Consider the following 19992-nt stretch of genomic DNA (forward strand, 5'->3'; position numbering starts at 1 on the left):
TGGAAGGAGGGGGCTTCCCTTCTCTTGCTCCCTGTCTCCGAGCTAACGTGGAAGGGGCGTGGTTTGTTAGCCACGGGGTGGAGTTTCCCTGGACGGGGGCGTGGCCTCTGCCTGCATTGGGATCGTGGGTTTGACCGAAGGGGCGTGGTTTCTCCGCCTAGAGAGCGCGGCGCCGCGGAGTTCCCGTTGGAAAGGGGCGGGGCCTCTCCCTTACGGGGCGGGGCCTGGAGGAAGGAGGCGTGTCCGCCGGCGGCACCGCCCCCCGCGGGCCGATATAGCCTCGTGCGCCGGCGGCCGGCCCCAGGCCCGGCCATGACCCTGCGGCGGCTGCGGCGGCTCCAGCCTAAGGAGGAGGATGCGGCGGGGGCGGCCGCCCTGGACCGGCCGGACGGGGGGGCCGGCTCCTTGCCGGCGCTGGGCGGCTGCCGGGCGGCCGAGATGTACCGGGCGCTGGCGGCCTCCGGGGGCACCTTGCCCCGGGCACGTAAGGTAGGGACCGAGCTCCCCCCCCCCCCGACCTGCTGGACCCGGACCGGGACCTGCTGCCCCCCCCCCGACCCGCTGGGCCCGGACCGGACCGGGACCGAGCTGACCCCCTGGGCCCGGACCGGGACCCCCCCCCCCCCCGACCCGCTGGGCCCGGACCGGACCGGGACCGAGCTCCCCCCCCCCCCCCCCCCGACCTGCTGGACCCGGACCGGACCGGGACCGAGCCCCCCCCCCCCCGACCCGCTGGGCCCGGACCGGACCGGGACCGAGCTCCCCCCCCCCCCGACCCCCTGGGCCCGGACCGGACCGGGACCGAGCTGCCCCGACCCCCTGGGCCCGGACCGGACCGGGACCGAGCTCCCCCCCGACCCCCTGGGCCCGGACCGGACCGGGACCGAGCTGCCCCCCCCGACCCCCGACCCCCTGGGCCCGGACCGGGACCGAGCTGCCCCCCCCCCCCCGACCCCCTGGGCCCGGACCGGACCGGGACCGAGCTGCCCCCCCCCCCCCCCGACCCCCTGGGCCCGGACCGGACCGGGACCGAGCTCCCCCCCCCCCGACCCCCTGGGCCCGGACCGGACCGGGACCGAGCTGCCCCCCCCCCCCGACCCCCTGGGCCCGGACCGGACCGGGACCGAGCTCCCCCTCCGACCCGCTAGGTACCTACCGGACCGAACCGAGATCTCTCCCTGCCCTCCCCCCACTGACCCGCTGGGTACAGACTGCACCGGGGCCCAGTGTCCTGCTGGGTATGGACCGGACTGGAACCGAGCCTCTCTCTTCCCCCCCCCTCCCCATTCCCCCCGACTCGCTGGGTATGGACCGGACCGAGCTTGCTCTCCCTCCCTCCTCACTGACCCGCTGTCACTAAGCAAGCCAGGATTGAGACCCCCTCCATCGGGGCAAAGACCCTCAACTCCTAATTCCATTGGGTATGGCCTGGACCGGGATCGTGCCCTCGCCCCCACTAACCTGCTGGGTACAGGCTGAACCCGGACCCACCGCCCGCCCCACTGAATTCTCTGGGCTGTGACTGAGCTGAGCCCTCATTGCCCTGAGACTCCCACCCCAGCCGACAGGCTAGGTACAGATGGACTGTCCCACTGGTACTGAAACCCCTACCTCCAGGCTTGTATCCCGTTGGACTCTCAAGCTATGGGCCACATCTCCTTCCCTCCCCCCTCCCTTCACCCCCCAGCAGGGACTTGGCTCCTCCCTGGAGTACAGCCAGCACCCTGTTATCCCAATGTGTCACCTCCCCACCTACAGTGCGTGGGGTGCAGGGAAAGGTCACGAGTTCCCCATAGCCCCAAGGGGCCTGCTCACCTCTAGGGCGTGTCCTGTTCTGTGATGTCCCCCACCCACCCTCATGGGGCCGGCTTCCCCATCTGAAACTCAACCCTCAAAGAGCATCAGGAGTCTGGAGCCTGTGGTGCTGCTGGGAGCATGTTTACCCTCCTGCTTTGGGGCCTGAACTGACCCCAACTTTCCCCCTTGTTGCTCATCAGACCCTATGTGGCTGGCAAGGGGAAGGGAAGGTAACTTTATTGCGTAAAAATCAGAGGCATGTTCTGCTTCGTGCTTAAAGGGACGCTGACGAGTTAAACGTCTCTCTAAAAAGAGCGCTTGTGGGAAAGTGAAGATTACAAAGATCTGATGCCATGCTGGCTCTGTGCTAGTTTCCTTCCTGTGTCCCTCTCACCCGTAACAGACAATGAAGTGACAAGTTGCTTTTGCTTTTGCTCTAGTCCTCTCCTAGGCAGTTTCACTGCTGGTTGTTCATGCCCTAGCCTGGTGCTTGGGTTGTAAACAATGCAGGGAATTGTTTGGTTCCAAGCCACATTTTTCACTGGAGTTCTTGATTTAAAAAAAAAAAAAAACCCTCTATGAATGTTCCACTGACTTCTGTAAAAGCAGATTATATCTGAAGCTTATGGTGTGGGGCATAGATTTGACGTGACATGTTCCAGTGGAAAGAGAACACCTTGGGCTCATTGTGTATTCTATGCCCTGTGAAAACCCCCTAACGTTCCATGTCAAAGGGTTGCTTTCAAAATTGGGGCGTCCAGAATTCCTCAGTTGATAACTGGCTTAAACTTCTAGGCAGGCAGGATGGTAAAAAGTGAATATTTGGATGGTGGGAACGTGAAGGGTTTCAAATGGCTTAATATGTTTGCTGTGACCTGAACCAAGTTATCAAAACTTTGCACATGAAGTTTGACTGTCAGTGGGAAAGAAAGGGCCGAGTCGGCATAACTACAGGAGCCTAGCCCAGAGTCTGTGTGTTTGTGTATTTCTGTCTTGTCAGCATGTATTTGTTTCAGAAGCACTTATCCAGGGCTCTGTAAAGGGAACTGACAGCCGTAGCAACTCTCCCATCTGCCCCAAGACAGACACTGTCTCTCTCAATGTAAATTATCCCTATCCTCAAATTGACATCAATAGCTGCCTTGGATATTTATCAACTTATGGGGTTTGATTCAGGTCACATCAAACACCTTAAATTCTACCTGGAAAGGAACTAGAGGCCAGTACCTGTTTTGAAGCAATTCCCTGTGGCAAGTGCTTCAGGGGAAGCCATATGACCCCCAAGTCAAACCCCTTAGCTGTGCAGGTTTCCAAGTGGCAAGTAGGGGAGGAGACGTTCCTTCCTGACCCAGGTTGGCAGCCATGCCCAGAAGCTTGAGGATTAATACCACTTATAACATTCACCTAGTTATGGGGGCAACGGATGCTGATTTTCATACCATTCCTACAGCACCATAGGCAAAGACAGGTCCTAAAAACGTGCCATCTAAGGGATGGGATGGGGGCTAGGATCAGCACACAGACTGTGGTTTTATTTGGCTACATTTTTAGTTGGCTACATTTACTGTCCAGTCCTCTTCTGACAGCCATTGACATCACTTGCTTCCCTTGGTAATATCCTCTAGCAGGGAGCTCGCAAGTCCAGTCTGTGCTGTTTACAGCATGATGTGCAGGCCCTGCAACACTGTTCTATGTGTTAAGGCAGGACTGGAGAAATAAGGACTCCCTTCCAGCCCGCTCCCCCTCGCACAATATCTTGTGGCAGCCTGGAACACTGGCAGCTGTGTGTGCAGAGAACATCTGTTTCTGAGTGACTTTGAATGCCGTGCTCTGCGTGAGGATTGGCTCCTGCAAGAGGCTGAAAGTTCTGAAGTGATCAACTGTTAGGTGCACATGGTTGTACCTGTAGGAGGGGGGATCTGACAGCCTGTGATCAGTGCCAGGGTACCATGATGTCATGACTGTTTCAGGGCATGGTTGACGCTGTTTTCCAGGAAAATGAGACGATTGATGGGGGGGGGAGAACAGAAACAAATCGCTTCTCAGGTTCTTTAGCTAAGCGAGGGCGGATAGCATGTGTGAGGTCTGGAATGGTTCTGTAGCAACCCTGTCTAGTTGCATTTTTGATCTCTGGCAAAGCCACATCAGTGTCACTTGCTGGGGAGAGGGTGGTGGTTTTGAAGTGCTGTCTGTAAAGCCGGAGGCGTCAGTAGCCGCAGGAGAGCAAAACGGATTCTCTCGTCCCCTGCCAAGACAGAAAAGTGTCGCCTCAGTGCGGGTCCTGGAATCTCTTATGGGTTTTGGTGATTTATGTATTAGAAGTTTGGCTGTTCTTCTCCCCCTCCCCATGCCCATGTACCAAGCTGAGTTTGCAGCCCTGTCAGAGAAATTGCGTGTCACAAGTAGGGATGTTGCTTACTGGTTAAGTGAATAGTCGGTTAACGTCACGAATTTTTATTGGTTAGTCAACTATTCTAGAGTCCCCGGGCAGCCCCTGTCCGGTGGGGAGGGGTCTGAGCTGGGCTGCCTGCCCACCTGGCTCCTAATACACTTTAAATGCAGAGGGGGTAGGTCCAGGACCCATTGCAAGCTGGGACTGAGCTGGGCTGCTGGCCAGCCTGCTAAAATATTTACTGGCAGGGTGGGAATGCGCGTAGTCTATAGCATGAACCTATACGCTTTTGCTTATCGGTTCATTGACTACACTGTTACATCCCTAGTCATAAGCTGAACCCGTGGAAAGTGAAGGATACGGCTGCACCCACCTCTCATTCTAACAGCATCTTCTCGGGTTCTAGCCCCCTGTGGCACGGCCGGTGTGTGGGTGCGGAGGTGGAGGTCAGGGCTCTTGGGTGGAGTCGATCGTGGCCCCTTTGCCACAGCTTCTGCATCTGGGAAGCAAGCTAATGCTTGCTGCTCTCTGCAAGTCCCTCTAGCCAACCCGAGTGGAGTGTTACTGGGTGCAGGCCTATCTCTCTCAATAGAAATTATCCCTATAATCCAGTTGGCATCAATAGCTGCCTTGGATGTCCATCAACCGGCAGGGTTTGGCTCAGGTCACATCACACCGAATTCTAGCTGGAAAGGAACTGGATGCCAGGACCCATTTTGGAGCATGCTTTGGGGGAAGCCATCAAACCCCATGGCTGTGCAGGTTTCCCAGTAGCAAGCCGGAAAGGAGATGTTCCTTCCTGATCCCAGATGGCAGCCATGCCCAGAAGCATGAGGATTGATGACACCCTTAACTTTCACCTAGTTATGGGGATGACGGACGCTGCTTTTCATACCAGGGCTGCTGAGCAAGGCCGATCAGATGGGGCGTGCTGGGAGGCTGGCAGGAGAGTTGCTGGCATTTGCTTTTGACTCTACTCCTGGGGGCAGGAGGAAGGCTCTGAAGGGCAGAGGGGGCAGGAGGCTGTGCATAGGAGCACTGGGGCAGAAGGGCTGGGGCACAGTAGCAAATGGTCATTGAAGCAGAGGTGGGGAGGCGGCGAGACGGGCCCTTTGCCATGCACTAGCTGAAGGCAACTCGTGGCCCTATGCTCTCTAGGACACGGGTATTCCACGCAGGGTCCCTGCGCACTGGTTTGGGGTGTGACTCTGGCTCCTTGCAGCTCCAAGCCCCTCCATGCTGACCGGCAGGCTGGCATGCAAAGCCCAGCCGGGCGTCACTCCCAGCTGCCTTCAGAGGCGCTGCACGTGCTTCCCTCGCTGTCCCTCGAGGCAAGCGTGACTTTCCGTCTCAGAGGAAACTTCCTGTGGCTGAAAGTGGCCTGGGTGGATGGGGGGGGCTGAGAAGCTGCTGATGCTCAGAAGAGAAATGAATCTCGAGGCTGCCCTGCGAAGAGCCTCGGTTAAGCTAGGCAGTCACAGCTGCCGCTTCTGCAGAGCTTGACTCTTAGCCCCCCCCCGGTTCCTGCGTTTCCGGGTGGGGTGGAATTGTTTCCGCATCCCACTTCCTGCGTTGGGGAGGGTTTGGGGTCCCTGCCGCCGGGGCTGGCTCGCTGCTCCCATAGTCACGTTTGAAATGGCCGGGCTTCCTGGAGCAAAGGGTTCAAAGCCCAGGAGTGCTGACTCCACACAGAGCCTGTAGCTGGCAGAGAACAGTCGAAAGGCCCACAGGCCTTGTGCTCATGCCAGACGGAAATGTGACACAGCACTGGCATCAGCCAGAACAGGGCTGCCGTGCGCCTGCAGCTTAATCCCACAGCGCTTTGGGGTTTGCTCCTTTGCATCCACTCAGCTCCTACGAAACTCCAGCAGGCAGAGATGTGTGCCCTGGGCAGGTCAGAATGTAGACCCCTCACTTTTCTGCTTGGTTGCTAATGAGAACAGTCTGCCTTCCCCTGCTCCTCTACCAAACCCCCTCTGTGCTGCTGTGCCCCAGAAACTGCCCCTAGTGCTGAACCCGAGCGCACGGGGGCTTGTGAGCGCACGGGGGCTTGTGAGCGCACGGGGGCTTGTGAGCGCACGGGTGTGCAGCTCGGGATGTTCCAGCTGAAACTCGGCTGTGTGGAAACGGGAAGAAATCCGGATAGCGGCGCACCGGGCCCCACCCCGGTGCTGGTGCCTCCAGCCCCAGGCAGGAAGCCAGCTCTGCTGGCGAGCGGATGAACCGCGAGGTTTGTTTACGGAGCCGTCAGCTGTCGAGGAGCAGGGCGGCGCATTTCACTTTCAAAAGCTGGATTTCCATAGGAGGCGCAGAGCCATTTGCATGGCCTGTTTCAATGGAAAGGTACCAACACCTGGCTTCTCAAAGCTCCCTCTTTGGGGAGGGGGAGTTAAATTTCCCTACCTGACTCCAGCACATCGCAGCTGGGGGGCAGGCCTGGCAGGTGTGGGCCATTGTTACACCCCTTCCCCCGCTGAAGGAACAATGCCCCACCTGCAGGCCACGGCTGCTGTCAGAGCTGCCTCTGGCTTCATGTGGGAAGCGCGCGTTCGCGCCAGGGCCTGTGTTGAATGACACAAGGCGACGCCAGGCCTGTGGCGGCTGCTGCCAGAGACCAAACCGGGAGCTGGGGAGGGGGTTAATGGTTTTTCCCTGGCGCTAAAAGCAGCTGCTCCCAGTTGGGCTGCTGTTTGAAGCTGCCTGGCTTTGGCTCTGCTCAGGAAGGCCTGCGACGGGAGGCTCCGGAGGGTTTATTTATTCTCTGTGCGCTTTCCTCCCGCCAGGCAGGAGCAGAGAGCATCCTGACGGCTGCAGCAGCTTGCTTGGCTTCGCCCGGCGTCTCCGACAGGCGCGCTTTGTGCCCGCCAGTGCCACAGGACTGGCCAGGCCCACGGTCGGCAGCAGAGCCTGTGGGGCAGCCCCTCTCTGTGCCCCAGCCTGAGGAGCAGGGAAGGCAGTGGAAGGAAGAGGCGCTAGCTTGCGAGGGCGCTCTGGTGCAGGCTGCTGAGACCTGCCCCTGTGGGAGCGGGGCGGGGGGTGTGCTGGGCTAAGAGGCAGCCGAGCCGGGAGGGAAGCCGGGGCTTTGGCTGGCGAGCCAGGGGGAGTTGCGGCAGCGCGCTAGCACGTGTTTATTTTCAAACAGAAATCCGCTTGTGTGGGGCGGGGGGGCGGCCGGGATCCTCAAAGGCCGCTTAATAAAAACCTGCTGTCTGCGTCTTGGCTGCTCCAAGCGGGGCTCGGGTTGAACCAAAGAGCAGCAAAACAAGACACTCGGTGACAAAGCCCCCTCTTTATAGTCAGCCGCTGCATATGCATGGGCCGGGATGTCTGGCATTCTTACGGCCGGCTGTCAAGTGGGGTCTGGGGCCGCCCACTTCTGGGGTGAGCCGTTTATGCTAATTCCTTAGGCTTCTCTTCCTGGCCACTGGTTCCCAGCATGCACCGCTCCCCCATTTTGAACTGGTCGACAATAAGGGGGATTGTTGCATTTTGGGGTCGAACAAAGAGGGCTTTCTGGCCGCGGGGCTTCCATCTCCCAGCCCCACAAAGCGCTGGCCGCAGCACGCGATGCACGGAACGTGACACGGGCCAGCGAGTCTGCTGGATGTCAGAGCCGGGGGACAAGTGTTAAACAGATGCAGGCTCCAGCCTGAATCAAAGCAGAATTCGATCCGTCCCCTGGTGGAGCTCTGGTGCTTGCGGCCTGCTGCTCGTCCTCTGTAGCCTGTCTCGTTCCCAGGGCTTCAGCAAGGCTGTCCCCACATCGCTTGTTCCTCTCCCAACATGCGGCTGTGTCTGGGGTGATGCGCAGCCGCTGCTGCAGGAGTGACACAGCAGCGCGGCGCAGTCTGGAATGCAGTGCGCTCTTTTGCTGCCGGGGGAGGCGGCACAGGAAAGGAGGGTGTAACTGCCCAGTTAGTTGCCACAGGTTTGTGGCCGTCTGGCAAAGGAGGACGGTGGGATCAGGCAGGCCCTTGGTGTCTCATCTCACCCAAAGGGCAGCGCCCGTGCAGTGCAGCCTGCTTCCCCTAGCATGGAGCTGGAGATCCCAAGGCGCATAGTGACTGGGCCGTGCCAACGCTGCAGTGAAAGCCCCATGGCGGGGTCTGGCCAGAGCCCAGTCAGCTGGCTCTGGCTTGGTACAGAGGAGGAAGCCGTTCAGGCCCTGGCTCTGAAATCCGGGGGGGGGGAACAGAGAGGCTGAGCTGCAGCCCCTGTGACTCCACTGCTCCTTCCAGCCCCCCGGCCTGAGCACCACAAGGCCTCCCAGGCTCAGACTCGGTGCTGCAGATTTTACTGCTCTGCCAGGTGACGGATTGCAGGAGCAAACAGCCGGGTCTTGTGTGGCTGCTTGGGCAGGATGCGGCCCTGGGGCCAGACCCGGCCCACCGAACGTTTGGATCTGGCCTTGGACTGCATGTGGCTGCTTTCTATTATATCCTGCTGCCTGAGCCACCAAATTTCCAGGGGATGGCTCAGGAAGCAGGATCCCATTTAAATGGCTTGTGGCTCCCAGTTGCGGCACCGCCTCAGCAGGGCCGGAGCTGTGAGCCCTTTAAATAGCTGCAGCAGCCCCGGGCGGCTGCCTGGCAACACGGTAGCGGCCGATCTGGAAGCTGTGAACGTTTGCTGTGTTCATTCAAAGACTCTGGCCCCAGACAACTCTGGTGGGAAGCTAGGCCCCGCCCCTTCCACTCAGGCCCCGCCCCTTCCACTCAGGCCCCGCCCCTTCCACTCAGGCCCCGCCCCTTCCACTCAGGCCCCGCCCCTTCCAGGGTGGAGCTGGCCCATGACTACCTACCAAAACTCATTAAGTGGCCCCCGCGTGAACATTATTGCCGACGGGCCGGCTGGAGTGCCAGGGAGGCAGATTTCTGGTGCTTTCCAGGCAGGACCCCAGTGCTGCGATTGACTCGGTGCCTTGGCACAAGGGGGGTGAAGGGGAGTCATTTTGGCACCTTGGGGTAGCAGTGAGATCAGCACAGATCCCCTGAGTGGAGCCCGGCCATTAGGGAAGGCAGCATCTGCAGTCCCTACCCCCACACTCACGCATACTCCAAGCGCCACCTTGCAGGGACAGCCGTGGTGGGCCCGTGGATTCCTGGGCCTGGCCCTGCCACTGGCTCGCCGTGTGGCTGACCAGGCTGGGCCAGACCTGAGGGTCCATCCTGCCCCATGTCCTGGCTCCAGCAGGGGCTGGTGCCAGAAACTGGTCCCTCAGCTCTCCGGACAGCCACGCTGAGTCTGGCGTTCTGAGCTCGCCCGGAGGGTGCTACGTTAGGGCCACGACTTGGTAGCAAACGCTCTGGGGTCCCACGGGGGCCGCGTCTGTGACTGCAGGCCTGGGCAGAAGGGATTGGCCTGTCTAATGTCTGTTTTCTCCTTCTCTCCTAGGGCTCTGGATTCGCATGGAAACCTCTGAGCCAGTCCCCAGAGCAGCACAGGTAACCACACTGCTTCCTTCAACCCCCTCTCCCGCATCACCAGGGGCAGCAAAAGCCCCTTTTGCCCTCTAAGCCCAGCCGCCTCCGGCTACTCCTTAGCATCTCGACAGGCTCCTAGCAAGTAGCCTCCCGTTTCTGACCGGCTCCTGTGTGTCCGAGTGCTGAAGGGCAAGGCTGCTTTTCTGGCTGGGCTGACACACCAGGCCTTCGCTGCCCGCTCCTCGCACTCCCAGGTCCGGCACACAGCCCAGCTGGCTGTCTGTGAGGGGAGAGCCCCTGAGGGCCAGCAGGCATGGGAGGGAGGCCGACTGTCTTTTTAGAAACAGCATGGGAGAGAGAAGTGTGGTTAATTCCTGAAGCAGCAGGGGCATTTGAACCTTTCTGCTGTGGCCAGCGCTGAGCTCGGGGTGCAAAGTCCTCAGCCACGTTCCATGGGTAACTATCTCCCCTGGCGGGGGGCATGGGAAACACTATGGCAGGGGAGACCCATGGGCTGAATCTGGCCACCGAGCTGTTGACCCACCCCCGCAGCGCCCTGTTGCTTGCCCGTCCCCAGGCTAAGTGAGATCCAGAGGTGGGGGATTGTGTGAAGTCCTTCACTGGTCAAAAAGGCTGGCGGCTCCCTCTCCGTGCCAAGATTGTGCAGTGCCTGGAGGGAACCGCCAGCCATTTGAGCAGCAAATGACTTGGCACACTCCCCTGCCTGCAGGTCCCAATTGGCCTGGGGGTGGGGGAGCGCATAAAGTCCCTTCCTCCCCACCCCCCACTAGGGGTGCACGGCACCTAGCAAGAACTGGCCCTTCCGGGCTGTGTTCCCAGTAAGCTGGGCGCTTGTGTGGCCACTCAGGAGAGATCTCAGTTCTGCCCGGCTGATTAGCAGAGCACCCACAGCTGGGTTTTTGTTTCTGCTGGTGGTGCACATTTGCACATGCCTTGGTGCACACACAAATATTCCGCACACAAGTGGAAATAATCCGCACATGGATGGAAAAGTTCAGAGGGAATGTTGCTTCTGGGGGCTGGCCCATGGCCACTCTCAGTGTTGGTGAAGTGGCTCCCCTGTAAAAATGATTGCCTGTCCCTGTGGGGGCTTGGCCCGATGGGAGTTCTGAACCCAGAGGGGTTTGAAAGGTCTGCAGTCAGTGAGGGATTGGGGTGGGGACCTGACTCTCTGAGCACCTCTGACTCCAGCGTGTGCGTCCCCTGCACCTCCAGAAACCCAGCCCGCATCCTGCAGCCAAGGCTGTGTGCCAGGCAAACCCGCTGGCCATCTGGGCTCTGGACACACCCGCTGAAGGTGCGAGCAAGCGCTGCATTTCCTTCCGGGGTTTCAGGATCAGCCCGTCGCAGCGGTGAATGAGCTGCTGAGATGGGTGTCTTTGACCGGCAAAGGGAAGTCTATAAATAAAGGCTATTTTGAGCGGCTCGCCATGGCAGGTGATTGCGTGGGGGGCGGGGGAAAGTGATGAATTTTCTTTGCTAGAGTGTGAAATTCTCCCAAGCTAAAGACGCCCTGTTACGAGCCAGATGAACAGCTGGGAGCCTTGTTCAAGGCCCGCTCGGGGGGCAGGCTGGCATGTTGCACGGGGGCTGGTACCCTGCAGACACCAGTGCTGGAAAAGGGTCTTTTAGATGTTGTGCTCGCCGCAGGTTCCAAGCCAGGGAGGTCTCTGCTCTCCAGCCTCGGGGCACGTGTAAAACCAGTTCAAAGCCAGTTTGGTCATCCAAGTGCCAGAAGGTCCCCAGCTGCCAAGCGAGCGCCAGTCTCTCACCCATGGGTCCCCCTACCCCACAGCAGGGAGCCTGTGCTGATGCTCCAGTCCTGCCCCCTCCTCTGCCCTGTGAGGATGGAGCATCAGCACCAGCTTCCTACTGCGCGGGGGAGACCTGTGGGCTGTATCCGACTTGCAGGGGAAGGAAGTGGCTTCACGTGCAGCCGCTCCCCCGCCCCCAGCAGAGGGAATAGCTGCACAGGAAACTGCTTGCCTGGAGGTTTTCCCCGCTGCTCCCATTGGCTGGAATCGGAGCCAATGGGAGCAGCGGGGGCGGTGCCTGGAAGCAGTAGGAAACATGGAGCCAGGTCCAGTACCCGCCCCATGCCCAGACCCTCACTCACTCACCCTCCTGCACCCCCCTCCAGCTGACACACTATACTCCCTGCCCTCCAGCCCCCTGCCACACTTCACTATACCCTCACTGCCCTCTGGCGCCCTGCCAGACCTCCCCCCCTCAGCCTACTCCTGCACCCTACCTCCTGGCCCCACCCTTCCTGCACCCATTTTGTCATCGTGGGTGGTTGGCTGGTGGGTCTGTGGAAAGGGTTGCGTTGAGCAGGATGGGCCAGAAAGTTTGAGAACCCCTTGAGCTAGTCACCGGCCGAGCCCTGGAAAGGCAGCTCTTTACCTGTCTGCTCCATGTAGGAAAACCTGCATCCCCTTGGAGAAAGAGCCCCCAAGCTAATTCTAAACTGAAGGGCCCATCTGCACTGGGAGCCGAGGGATCGGTGGGGGGAGGGTGCAGCCCAGCTTGCTGTGGGTAACACACAAAACGTGTTGCACTGATGCACAAGTGGGGCCTTGCTCTAGTGCAGGGCTCCCTGTAAGCAGAGCACTTGGGTGGCCGCCCAGGAGAGATGCAGCTGATGGGCAGAGCGCCCACGGCCGCCAGCATGTGCATGTGTTGATGGTGCACATCTGCACTTGCCTTGGTGCACAGAACAACATTTATTCTGCACTCAGGTGGAAAACATTAGAGGGAATTCTGCTCTAGTGTAGTGTCAAAATGGGGGCTGTGGAGCCAAGAACCCCACATGTTCCAGACAAGCGCTGAATGAGCCACCTCCTTGTGAACGTAAAACCCTGGCAACCCTGCTATAGAAACTGCCATCAACCCAGGCTCCTCCCACAGACTAACCCATGGGCAAGTGCGTGGGGGTCAGGGCTTGTGAGCCACCCCATGCCACATTCTCCATGGATCAGCCCACCCCAAGGTTTTCTGCCAGGGCTGCTCCAGTGTCCTCATTTGCCACAGGGAGCACATGAGGTGCAGGGAGATTAAGGGATGCTCCCAAGTTCACAGCCCCAAGCAGTGGCAGAGCTGGAAAGAGCTGGCTGCTGTTTCCTGACAGCAGCGATTCCCCTGGGTGCTCCTCCAGGTTTGCTGATTGCTCCTTTGTCTCTGCGCCTCCTGATGCCCCGAGGAAGCCCAGTGACTCACTGAAGGTGGGGGAGAGGGGTTCTGCAAAGGCTTAATTTGCCAGCTGTTTGGCCAGGGGGCACGACGTGCTTTCCCGCCGCTTGCCTGTCCGCATTGTGTGGGAATAAACCCATGTGGAGCCGAATGGCTGCCGGCAGGAGATGCTTATGCGACTGGTTAAATAACAGGCTTTGGGGAGCAGCTGGGGCAGCCTGCCAGGGGCTGTGAAAGGGGGTGGCCTGTGGATGGAGCACAGGGCAGGGCCGGATGCTTGTAGAGTTGGGGTGGCTGAGACTCATGGTGGGTCGGGCCAGCACTGAAGTTCTCACCTCTGACTCACTGTCTCTTCCCCCTCCGGCCCCTTGCTGGGAGTGCTGCAAAATTAAACATGGCTCTGGCTTCAAATGCTCATTCTGGGACTCCTGGCTTCGAGCCCCATGTCTTGGAGAGATTCCACTCCAGTGGCTGGAGCAGGGGGACCAAGAGCTAGAACCTGCCGGGCCTCATCCTGGCTCTGCTACTGACCCACGGTCACCTTGGGCGAGTCACTTAACCCTCCCGTGCTTTGAGGGAGGCACCTGGCGGGCGGTGTCAGGAAAGTGCTATGAGGCCCAGGCTCAAAACTCCTGGGAAACAAAGCGTCAGCAAGGCCAGCATGTATTTTGTGGCAAGGGGGGGGGGGGGTGTTGAGGGTGGGGAATCATGCAGGCGCTGCAGTGACGTGAATCAGATGCTGCCCTGGAGCCTACGGCTCTGTTCTGGGCATGTGGCTGTGCATAGGATGGGACGGGGCACCTTTAGGCTGGTTGCTGATGCTCCTTTCTCCCCAGGAAGGTGCTTACGCTGGAGAAGGAGTCAGAGGAGACGTTTGGGTTTGAGATCCAGGTGAGTTGTGTGTCCCCCCCCCCCCCCCCCCCTCCCGAGGCAGAGAAATCAGCTGGGGCTCACTCTAAGAAAACAAACCTCAAGTTCATGGGTCTGCCTGGCTGGCCAGGGCCCCTGGGACCAAGGGTGGCTTCTCTCGCTGCTCCTCCCGGCTGGTGGGGACAGAGGCCAGCCCGTGTGCGGCACGGCCAGGCGTAGCTGTGCCAGCCAGGGGGGCACTGTGGTTGCACCCATTCAGGACTTGAGGCGCTGCAGGGAGGTTGCCCTGAGGCCGTGCCTGGCTCTTGCAGGGAGCCCCGCTCCCCAGAGCCGCAGCGCGCTGGCGGGCTGGAGAGGCCGTCCGGGCTTCTGAGCGATTTCAGCCCAGCCCTTGCTCTGCCTGTCTGGTATTTTTAAACTGCATCTGAGCCCGGGTTTATTTTTAGCAGCGATGATGCCGAAGTTGCAGAAACCGCCCCCGACTCAGTCACGGTTCAGATGGCTGGAGGGGGCCGGCGGCTCACGCAGAGCAGCCATCTGGAGCGGGCTGGGTTCGGGGGCCCATGTGGGGGCCCCCGTTGCCGCGCGTTGCTAAGCACTATGCAAATCTGGGTTAAATACGGAACGTTGGGTGTGATGGCTCCTGACATGCTGGAGGCTGATGCAGAGACGCGGGCTGGAGGGGATGCAGCCTAGTCAGTCTCTGGCTCCGCCGCTGTAGCACGGAGCCGGGGAGGCAGCTGCTTTGGGGTGGCCGGAGCTGCTGGAGGCTCTCTGTGCATCTAGCCAGTCTCAGGCCTTCCCACTGACCCCAGCTGCTTATTCCAGACCTATGGACTCCACCACCAGGACAAGAACAGCGTGGAAATGTTCACCTTCGTGTGCCGGGTCCACGAGGGGAGCCCAGCCCAGTTAGCGGGGCTCAAACTGGGTAAGTGCCTGGCGGCTGCTCCCCTGAACTCCGCTCCCGTCTCGCCAACCAGGGCGAGGCATGGAAGTGGGGTGGAGGGGGCCCTGTCAGAGCCAGGGTAAGACCGAAGCATCCAGGGGATGGGGGGACCCAGGCGTCTTGGCTACCAGGGGCAAACCTGGAGGTAAAGGGAAATGGAACCGAGGCAGACGGAGCTGGGAGTAGCCCAGCAGGAGAGCTGAGAAATCGCTCAGGAAAAGGCAGCGTCTGGGTGCCGGCTCTTCTGCCTCTTCTGTGTCTTGCACTGTTGGAATGTGAGCCTGGGCTTCCGGGTCCCCGGGAGCAGACTGGTCTCGGGCGCAGGGTGGGGGTGAGTCCCAAGCACTGCCCTTCGTAATCGCCCCTGGCTGACCGCAGCCCTGGCGTGGCCCGGCCATGCAGGCAGCATCGCCTGCCTTATGTCCCAGCACGAACCGTGGCGGGAGGCTGTGCTGCCCGGCACAGGAAGTGACTCTCCAAACTTTGCTGGAGTGTGGGGTAGCGCTGAGCTCTGCCATGGGCTGCTACTTGGGATGCGCTCTGCCGTCCTGGCTTCCAGCCAGAATCGGGCTTCCTGGGGACTGGTCCTGGCCCTGGAGAGAGGCTGGGGGGGAGGTCTAGTGGTTAGAGCTGTGGAGGCTGGACTCCGGGGGGTTTTCCAGTTGTGCCTCTGAGCTTAACTGGGGAACGGCTCAAGCAGAGTGCAGGGTTAGCGCTGGAATCTCGGGGGCTGGGGAGGTGGGCGGCTGCGTCAGTAAGTCCTCTGCCCAGGCACTGAGCTGAGGGTGGGGCGCTCTGGCGCCGGCTCTAAGTGCCCCGTGTGCCTCCCAGGAGACACCATCACAGCAGTGAACGGGCTGAACGTGGAGGGCATCCGGCACCGGGAGATCGTGGAGATCATCAAGGCCTCTGGGAACGTGCTCAGGTGAGACGCTTGCAGGAGAGCCAGGGCCGGGAGGCAGCCTCTGTGCGGGAGGTGGCGACCAGCTGCCCCAGTGCTCCGAGACTGGTTGGCGTGTCCTGGCGGCGGGGTCTGCGGGAGCAACCAGCGCTCATGGGAACCCGCGTCCCTGGAACTATCCCCTGCCCTGCACCGGTGCGGCCTGGCCCCCAGAGCCTGGCACGTTGCTCTTAGGGCATCTCCTGCTGAGTGGCCCGGCTGGGGATATGCTCTTCCTGGCTGCAAAGGAGCCGGCTCCGGCTCCGATCCCATCGCCCCGAGACGTCTCCTTCCCCTCTGCTGTCGGCACCAGGCACCTCCCTCCAGGAAGTGAACGAAGGGATCTGGAGAGCTCACCTGCGAATTACCTTGCTGGATTGAACTCCAGAGAGCTCCAGGGAAGACCCCCAGTGCCCCTTTGCTTGGGGGGGGCAGGCCAGCTGGGGATCCCCTTTCTCTGGGCACTGGGGGGGGGCTGGGAGTTGGTTGGTCGTTACTAGAGGCTCCTTTCTTGCAGACTGGAGACGCTGTATGGGACGTCCATCCGGAGAGCGGAGCTGGAGGCCCGGCTGCAGTACCTAAAGGTGAGGCTGTGACCGAGTGCCTGCCCCAGCCAGGTCCCCACCCCGCCCGCCCGCCCGGCAGCTCTAACTGGCCTGTCTGTCTTGCAGCAAACCCTGTATGAGAAGTGGGGGGAGTATCGCTCGCTGATGGTGCAGGAGCAGAGGCTGGTGCGTGGTGAGTGGGGGCGCGGGGAGGGGGTGCATGCTTAGCCTGGGGAGGGAAAGGCAGCGGGAGCGGGGTAGCAACCTCCCCCTGCTGGGAGGGGGCGGGAGCACGCCCAGCCTGCCCTTCCAGATGGCTGGCTAAGTGGGACCAGATGGAAACTGCTGAGCCCAGCTGAGCAGAGGATTAGCCTGCTGGCTGATGCCCTGAAGCCCTCGCCCGGCTGCTGGAGGGGGCCCGGGGCTGGGCGCTGCCCTGTGCGATCCGGTGCCCAGGGCACTCCTGGCCAGGCCTGTTCTAACACCCCTTGCGCCCCCCTTCCCCCTCAGGGATCGTGGTGAAAGACCCCAGTATCTACGACACGCTGGAATCCGTCCGCTCCTGCCTGTACAGCGCCGGGCTCGCAGGCAGCTCCCTCTCCTTCGGGAAGATGCTGTCGGGCGCGGGCAGCACCTCCAGCTGCGTCAGCACCGCCACGGAGGAGAGCGAGGACTCCGTCTACCAGACCTGCTTCTTCGACTCGGCCGACTCCCTGGACGGGCACCCCGGGCGGGAAGGGGGCAGCGCCCCCTCAGCCCTCTCCCAGCGCCGGCCCGCCCTGACCCGCAGCGCCAGCGTCAAATGCACCAGCAACAGCAACGGGGCCGTGGGCCACTTCTGGGACAGGCCAGCGGAGCCAAAGAACTGCATGGCCACGCCCCGCAAGAGCAAACACACCAGCTTCCGCAAACGGCTGCTCAAGTTCATCCCGGGCCTGAACCGCTCGCTGGAGGAGGAGGAGAGCCACCTGTAGCGGGTGGGGGCCCGGGGCCACGGGGGCCGGGGAGCTGCCAGGTTTTAGAAGTTGGTTTGGTTTATTTATTTATTTATTAGTCCTGGGTGGGGCCATGGCCTGGCCGCGCGGGGGGCTCGGGGCTCCCACACGGAGCCTGGGTTTCAGTGCTGGGGGGGCTCTGCTGTAAGAGGCAGAGGGGGTTTCTCACACACACACACCCCCGAAGGAGAAATGGGTGAGGGGATGGGGGGGTGCTCCAGCGGCAGCTCGTGAGCCTGTCGGAGGAGGGAGCTGAGCACTTCTGTGTGGTTGGGGGTGACTTCAAGTGTCCTGAGGGAACAGAGCATGGAGGGGCCCTTTGCTTCCAGGCCTCGTGACCAAACCCGCCCTGCCCTCAGGCCTGTCCTAGCAGCGAGTGGCCTCGGGGAGCAGAGGCCAGCGATTCCCTTCCTGGGCGGGGCGCTGGCTCTGCCTCGTGTTTCCAGTGGGCTGGGCTGCCGTGGGGCTGTCGCGGGATCCTGGTGCTACCCTGGGGGGCTCCCAAGCGGCAGAGTAGCCAGAGGGCTCTTGGAGTGGGCAGCCCCTTCCCCTGACAATGGGGAGGGCCCAGGCCCTGAACAATGTGGGGTCCCCCACCTGCGGTCCCTGGCGGCGGCTCTGCTGTTCCAGCTGCATCCTCCTGTCTCGGCCACGTCACTGCTCTCCGTGACTTCCTGCCACGCAGTTGGTGCTCGCGTGTCAGCCCTATTGACAGCAGCGGCTCGGCCCCCAGATGACTGAACCGTGGGGCTGTCTGCATCTCTCCCCCGTGCTGCTCCACCCGGTGCCACCTCGCCCTCCGAGTGGGTGGAGAGAGGAGAGCCTGCTGTAACCTCCTGCTGCCTGCAAAAGTGCTCGTGACTGGCTGTGCGAGATGGAGGTGCGGAGCGACTCACAATCGGCCGTCACATGGACGGTGAGAAGCCTCCGGCGGGCTGGGGCCCGATCCTGCAGAGCACCCAGCAGGATCAAACCCAAGGGGCTGGCTGACCTGCAGGCTAGCAAGCATCTTGCCAGGGTCTCTGGAGCGAGGAGTTGGCGCGGAGGGACAGCCCCGGCCTGTGCATGGGAGCCCTTTTGGACACGGGGCTCCCTCTCTCAGCTCACTCTGTCCCCATGCTGGGGGAGGGGAGAGAAATCGACTCCCCTCCCTGGAACTTCTCAGAAAAGTTTCTCAGGAAATAGCCACAGGAAGAGGGTGGCTCAGCATGAGAGCTCCCTGGCTGGCCGTGTCTATAAAATGGAGCGTCTCCCCTCCACCCCAGAGCAGACTGACAGTGGTGGGGCAGTGGCTGGGACACTGGGGCAGTTAGAGGGGGGAGGAGGTGAGGGTTGTACAGACACGGGCATTGCGGTTACAACGCTTGGCACAGATGCTGATCAATACAATGAGACTGTTTTGCATGGGCGTGTGGCTGTTGTAATTTCACTTGGATCGTGCCCTTCCCAAGCCGGGGCAGCAGCCGGGGCCCCGAGGGGAGTGGGAGCGGGAAGAGCAAGGGCAAAAGGATGCGCCCCTGGTGTCAGTGGCAGAGCTGGCTAAGCAGCCTGGGCATCTGGACTCCTGCCCCGCACCTGCCAGTCTTGCATGGGCTGTGCGGCTAAGGACCTCGCACACCCCATGGGGGAGGGGAGCCTGTGGCATGCACAGCTCTTCTGTAAGCTCCCACCAGCTCAGCCATATGGCCACCGAGGCCACTGACGGCGTGCAGCAGCATTGGCAGCCCTGCAAATGGATTGAACTGGGGGCGATGTCTCTTGGGGGGGGGGAGGGGTCCTGCTGCCTGTGAGGTCTGCTCCCTAATTCCCTGCCTGCAGGTGCCTCAGGCCGGCCCCAGCTCTTCCTGCAGCCGGGAGTCTCCCAGCGCCCCTGTGGTTAGCAGCCTAATTGCATGTGTGCTGTGCCCTAAAATAGCCCCGTGCCAAAGGCAGCCCAGCCACTGTAGGGCAGGGAGCTTTCCCCAGGTGCCCCGAAGCCAGCCATGCACCCTGCCGGACACAGGCTAGGCCCCTCCAGCTCCCAGTGCGGGGGGCATTCCACAGGGCTGGCAGTGGGTGCTAATAACAAGGATGCTGCTTCTGGGGCATGGGTTCCCAAGCTGGGGGGTGTGCCCCCCTTGGGGTGCATGAAGAAATTCCAGGGGGGCACGAGGCAACCCAGCTTCCGTGCCCCCCCATCAAGTTTTGCTGCCCCAGCAAGTTCCTCTTTTTTTTGTTCAAGTTTTGCTGGGGGGGGGCAGTTGAGGGCTTTTCAAAAATCAAAAAGAGGGCGTGATGCCGAAAAGTTTGGGAACCACTGTTCTAGGGGCAGGCTGAAATCCGAGCTCCATGGGGCCGGGGTGCAGCAGTGAGTCTCTGCCCCAGGGGCATCACAGCCTGACTCAGTACACCCTGAGCTCATGACAGTAGCCACGTGCCGTAGCTGACCACTTCCTGCTGGCGGTACAGCTGGAACCTGGGGGGTTGGGAATGGAGGGGGAGCTGCAGGCTCTGGGGGGGCTGCCGTATGGGGTGGGCAGAGGTCACAGCCCCCAATAGCGACAGTGGGGGTGGGCAGGACTGCTGGAGAGGGTCGAAGTGGTGAGCTGAGCCAGGGCGCTGACCCCAGGGCTGCCCTGCCCGTGGGGCGCATGCTCGAGAACAGCTCAGGTGGCTCCTGCTCCACCTGGCCCCTGGGCGGGGGCTTGCTCAGCCCCAGCAGGGGGGTGTCCGGCTCCCTGTCTGAGTCCTGCAAGCAGGGTGCTGGGGAGGGGTGGGTGGTGAATGATGGTGAGGCAGCAGCTGTGTGCGTGGGGGGTGCCTGGCCTGTCTTTTTATAGCAAACCCATCCGGCTGGGGGCTGCCTCCCGCGCTGGTACGTACCCCGGCGGC

The 19992-nt window shown here is 61.3% G+C and overlaps 1 protein-coding gene across 1 annotated transcript; it reads left to right on the plus strand.

The window, feature by feature from the left end:
- Window positions 1–285: 285 nt before the first annotated feature.
- Window positions 286–19176, plus strand: TAMALIN (trafficking regulator and scaffold protein tamalin). The gene is made up of 8 exons (XM_075902032.2): window positions 286–489; window positions 9584–9633; window positions 13659–13713; window positions 14521–14623; window positions 15473–15566; window positions 16099–16165; window positions 16253–16319; window positions 16637–19176. Exons 1-8 carry the CDS (start codon window positions 313–315, stop codon window positions 17098–17100), a joined length of 1077 nt encoding a protein of 358 aa, XP_075758147.1. The 5' UTR covers window positions 286–312; the 3' UTR covers window positions 17101–19176.
- The last annotated feature ends 816 nt before the right edge of the window (window positions 19177–19992 follow it).

Source organism: Pelodiscus sinensis, chromosome 31 (assembly GCF_052426305.1).
Source record: "Pelodiscus sinensis isolate ZL-2025 chromosome 31, ASM5242630v1, whole genome shotgun sequence".
Taxonomy (NCBI): Eukaryota; Metazoa; Chordata; order Testudines; family Trionychidae; genus Pelodiscus; species Pelodiscus sinensis.

Coding starts and splice junctions, on each gene's coding strand:
- TAMALIN (XM_075902032.2), top strand. CDS start 313: ATGACCCTGCGGCGGCTGCGGCGGCTCCAGCCTAAGGAGGAGGATGCG. Junction 16,166..16,252: donor CCCGGCTGCAGTACCTAAAG/GTGAGGCTGTGA, acceptor TCTGTCTTGCAG/CAAACCCTGTATGAGAAGTG. Junction 16,320..16,636: donor GGAGCAGAGGCTGGTGCGTG/GTGAGTGGGGGC, acceptor CTTCCCCCTCAG/GGATCGTGGTGAAAGACCCC.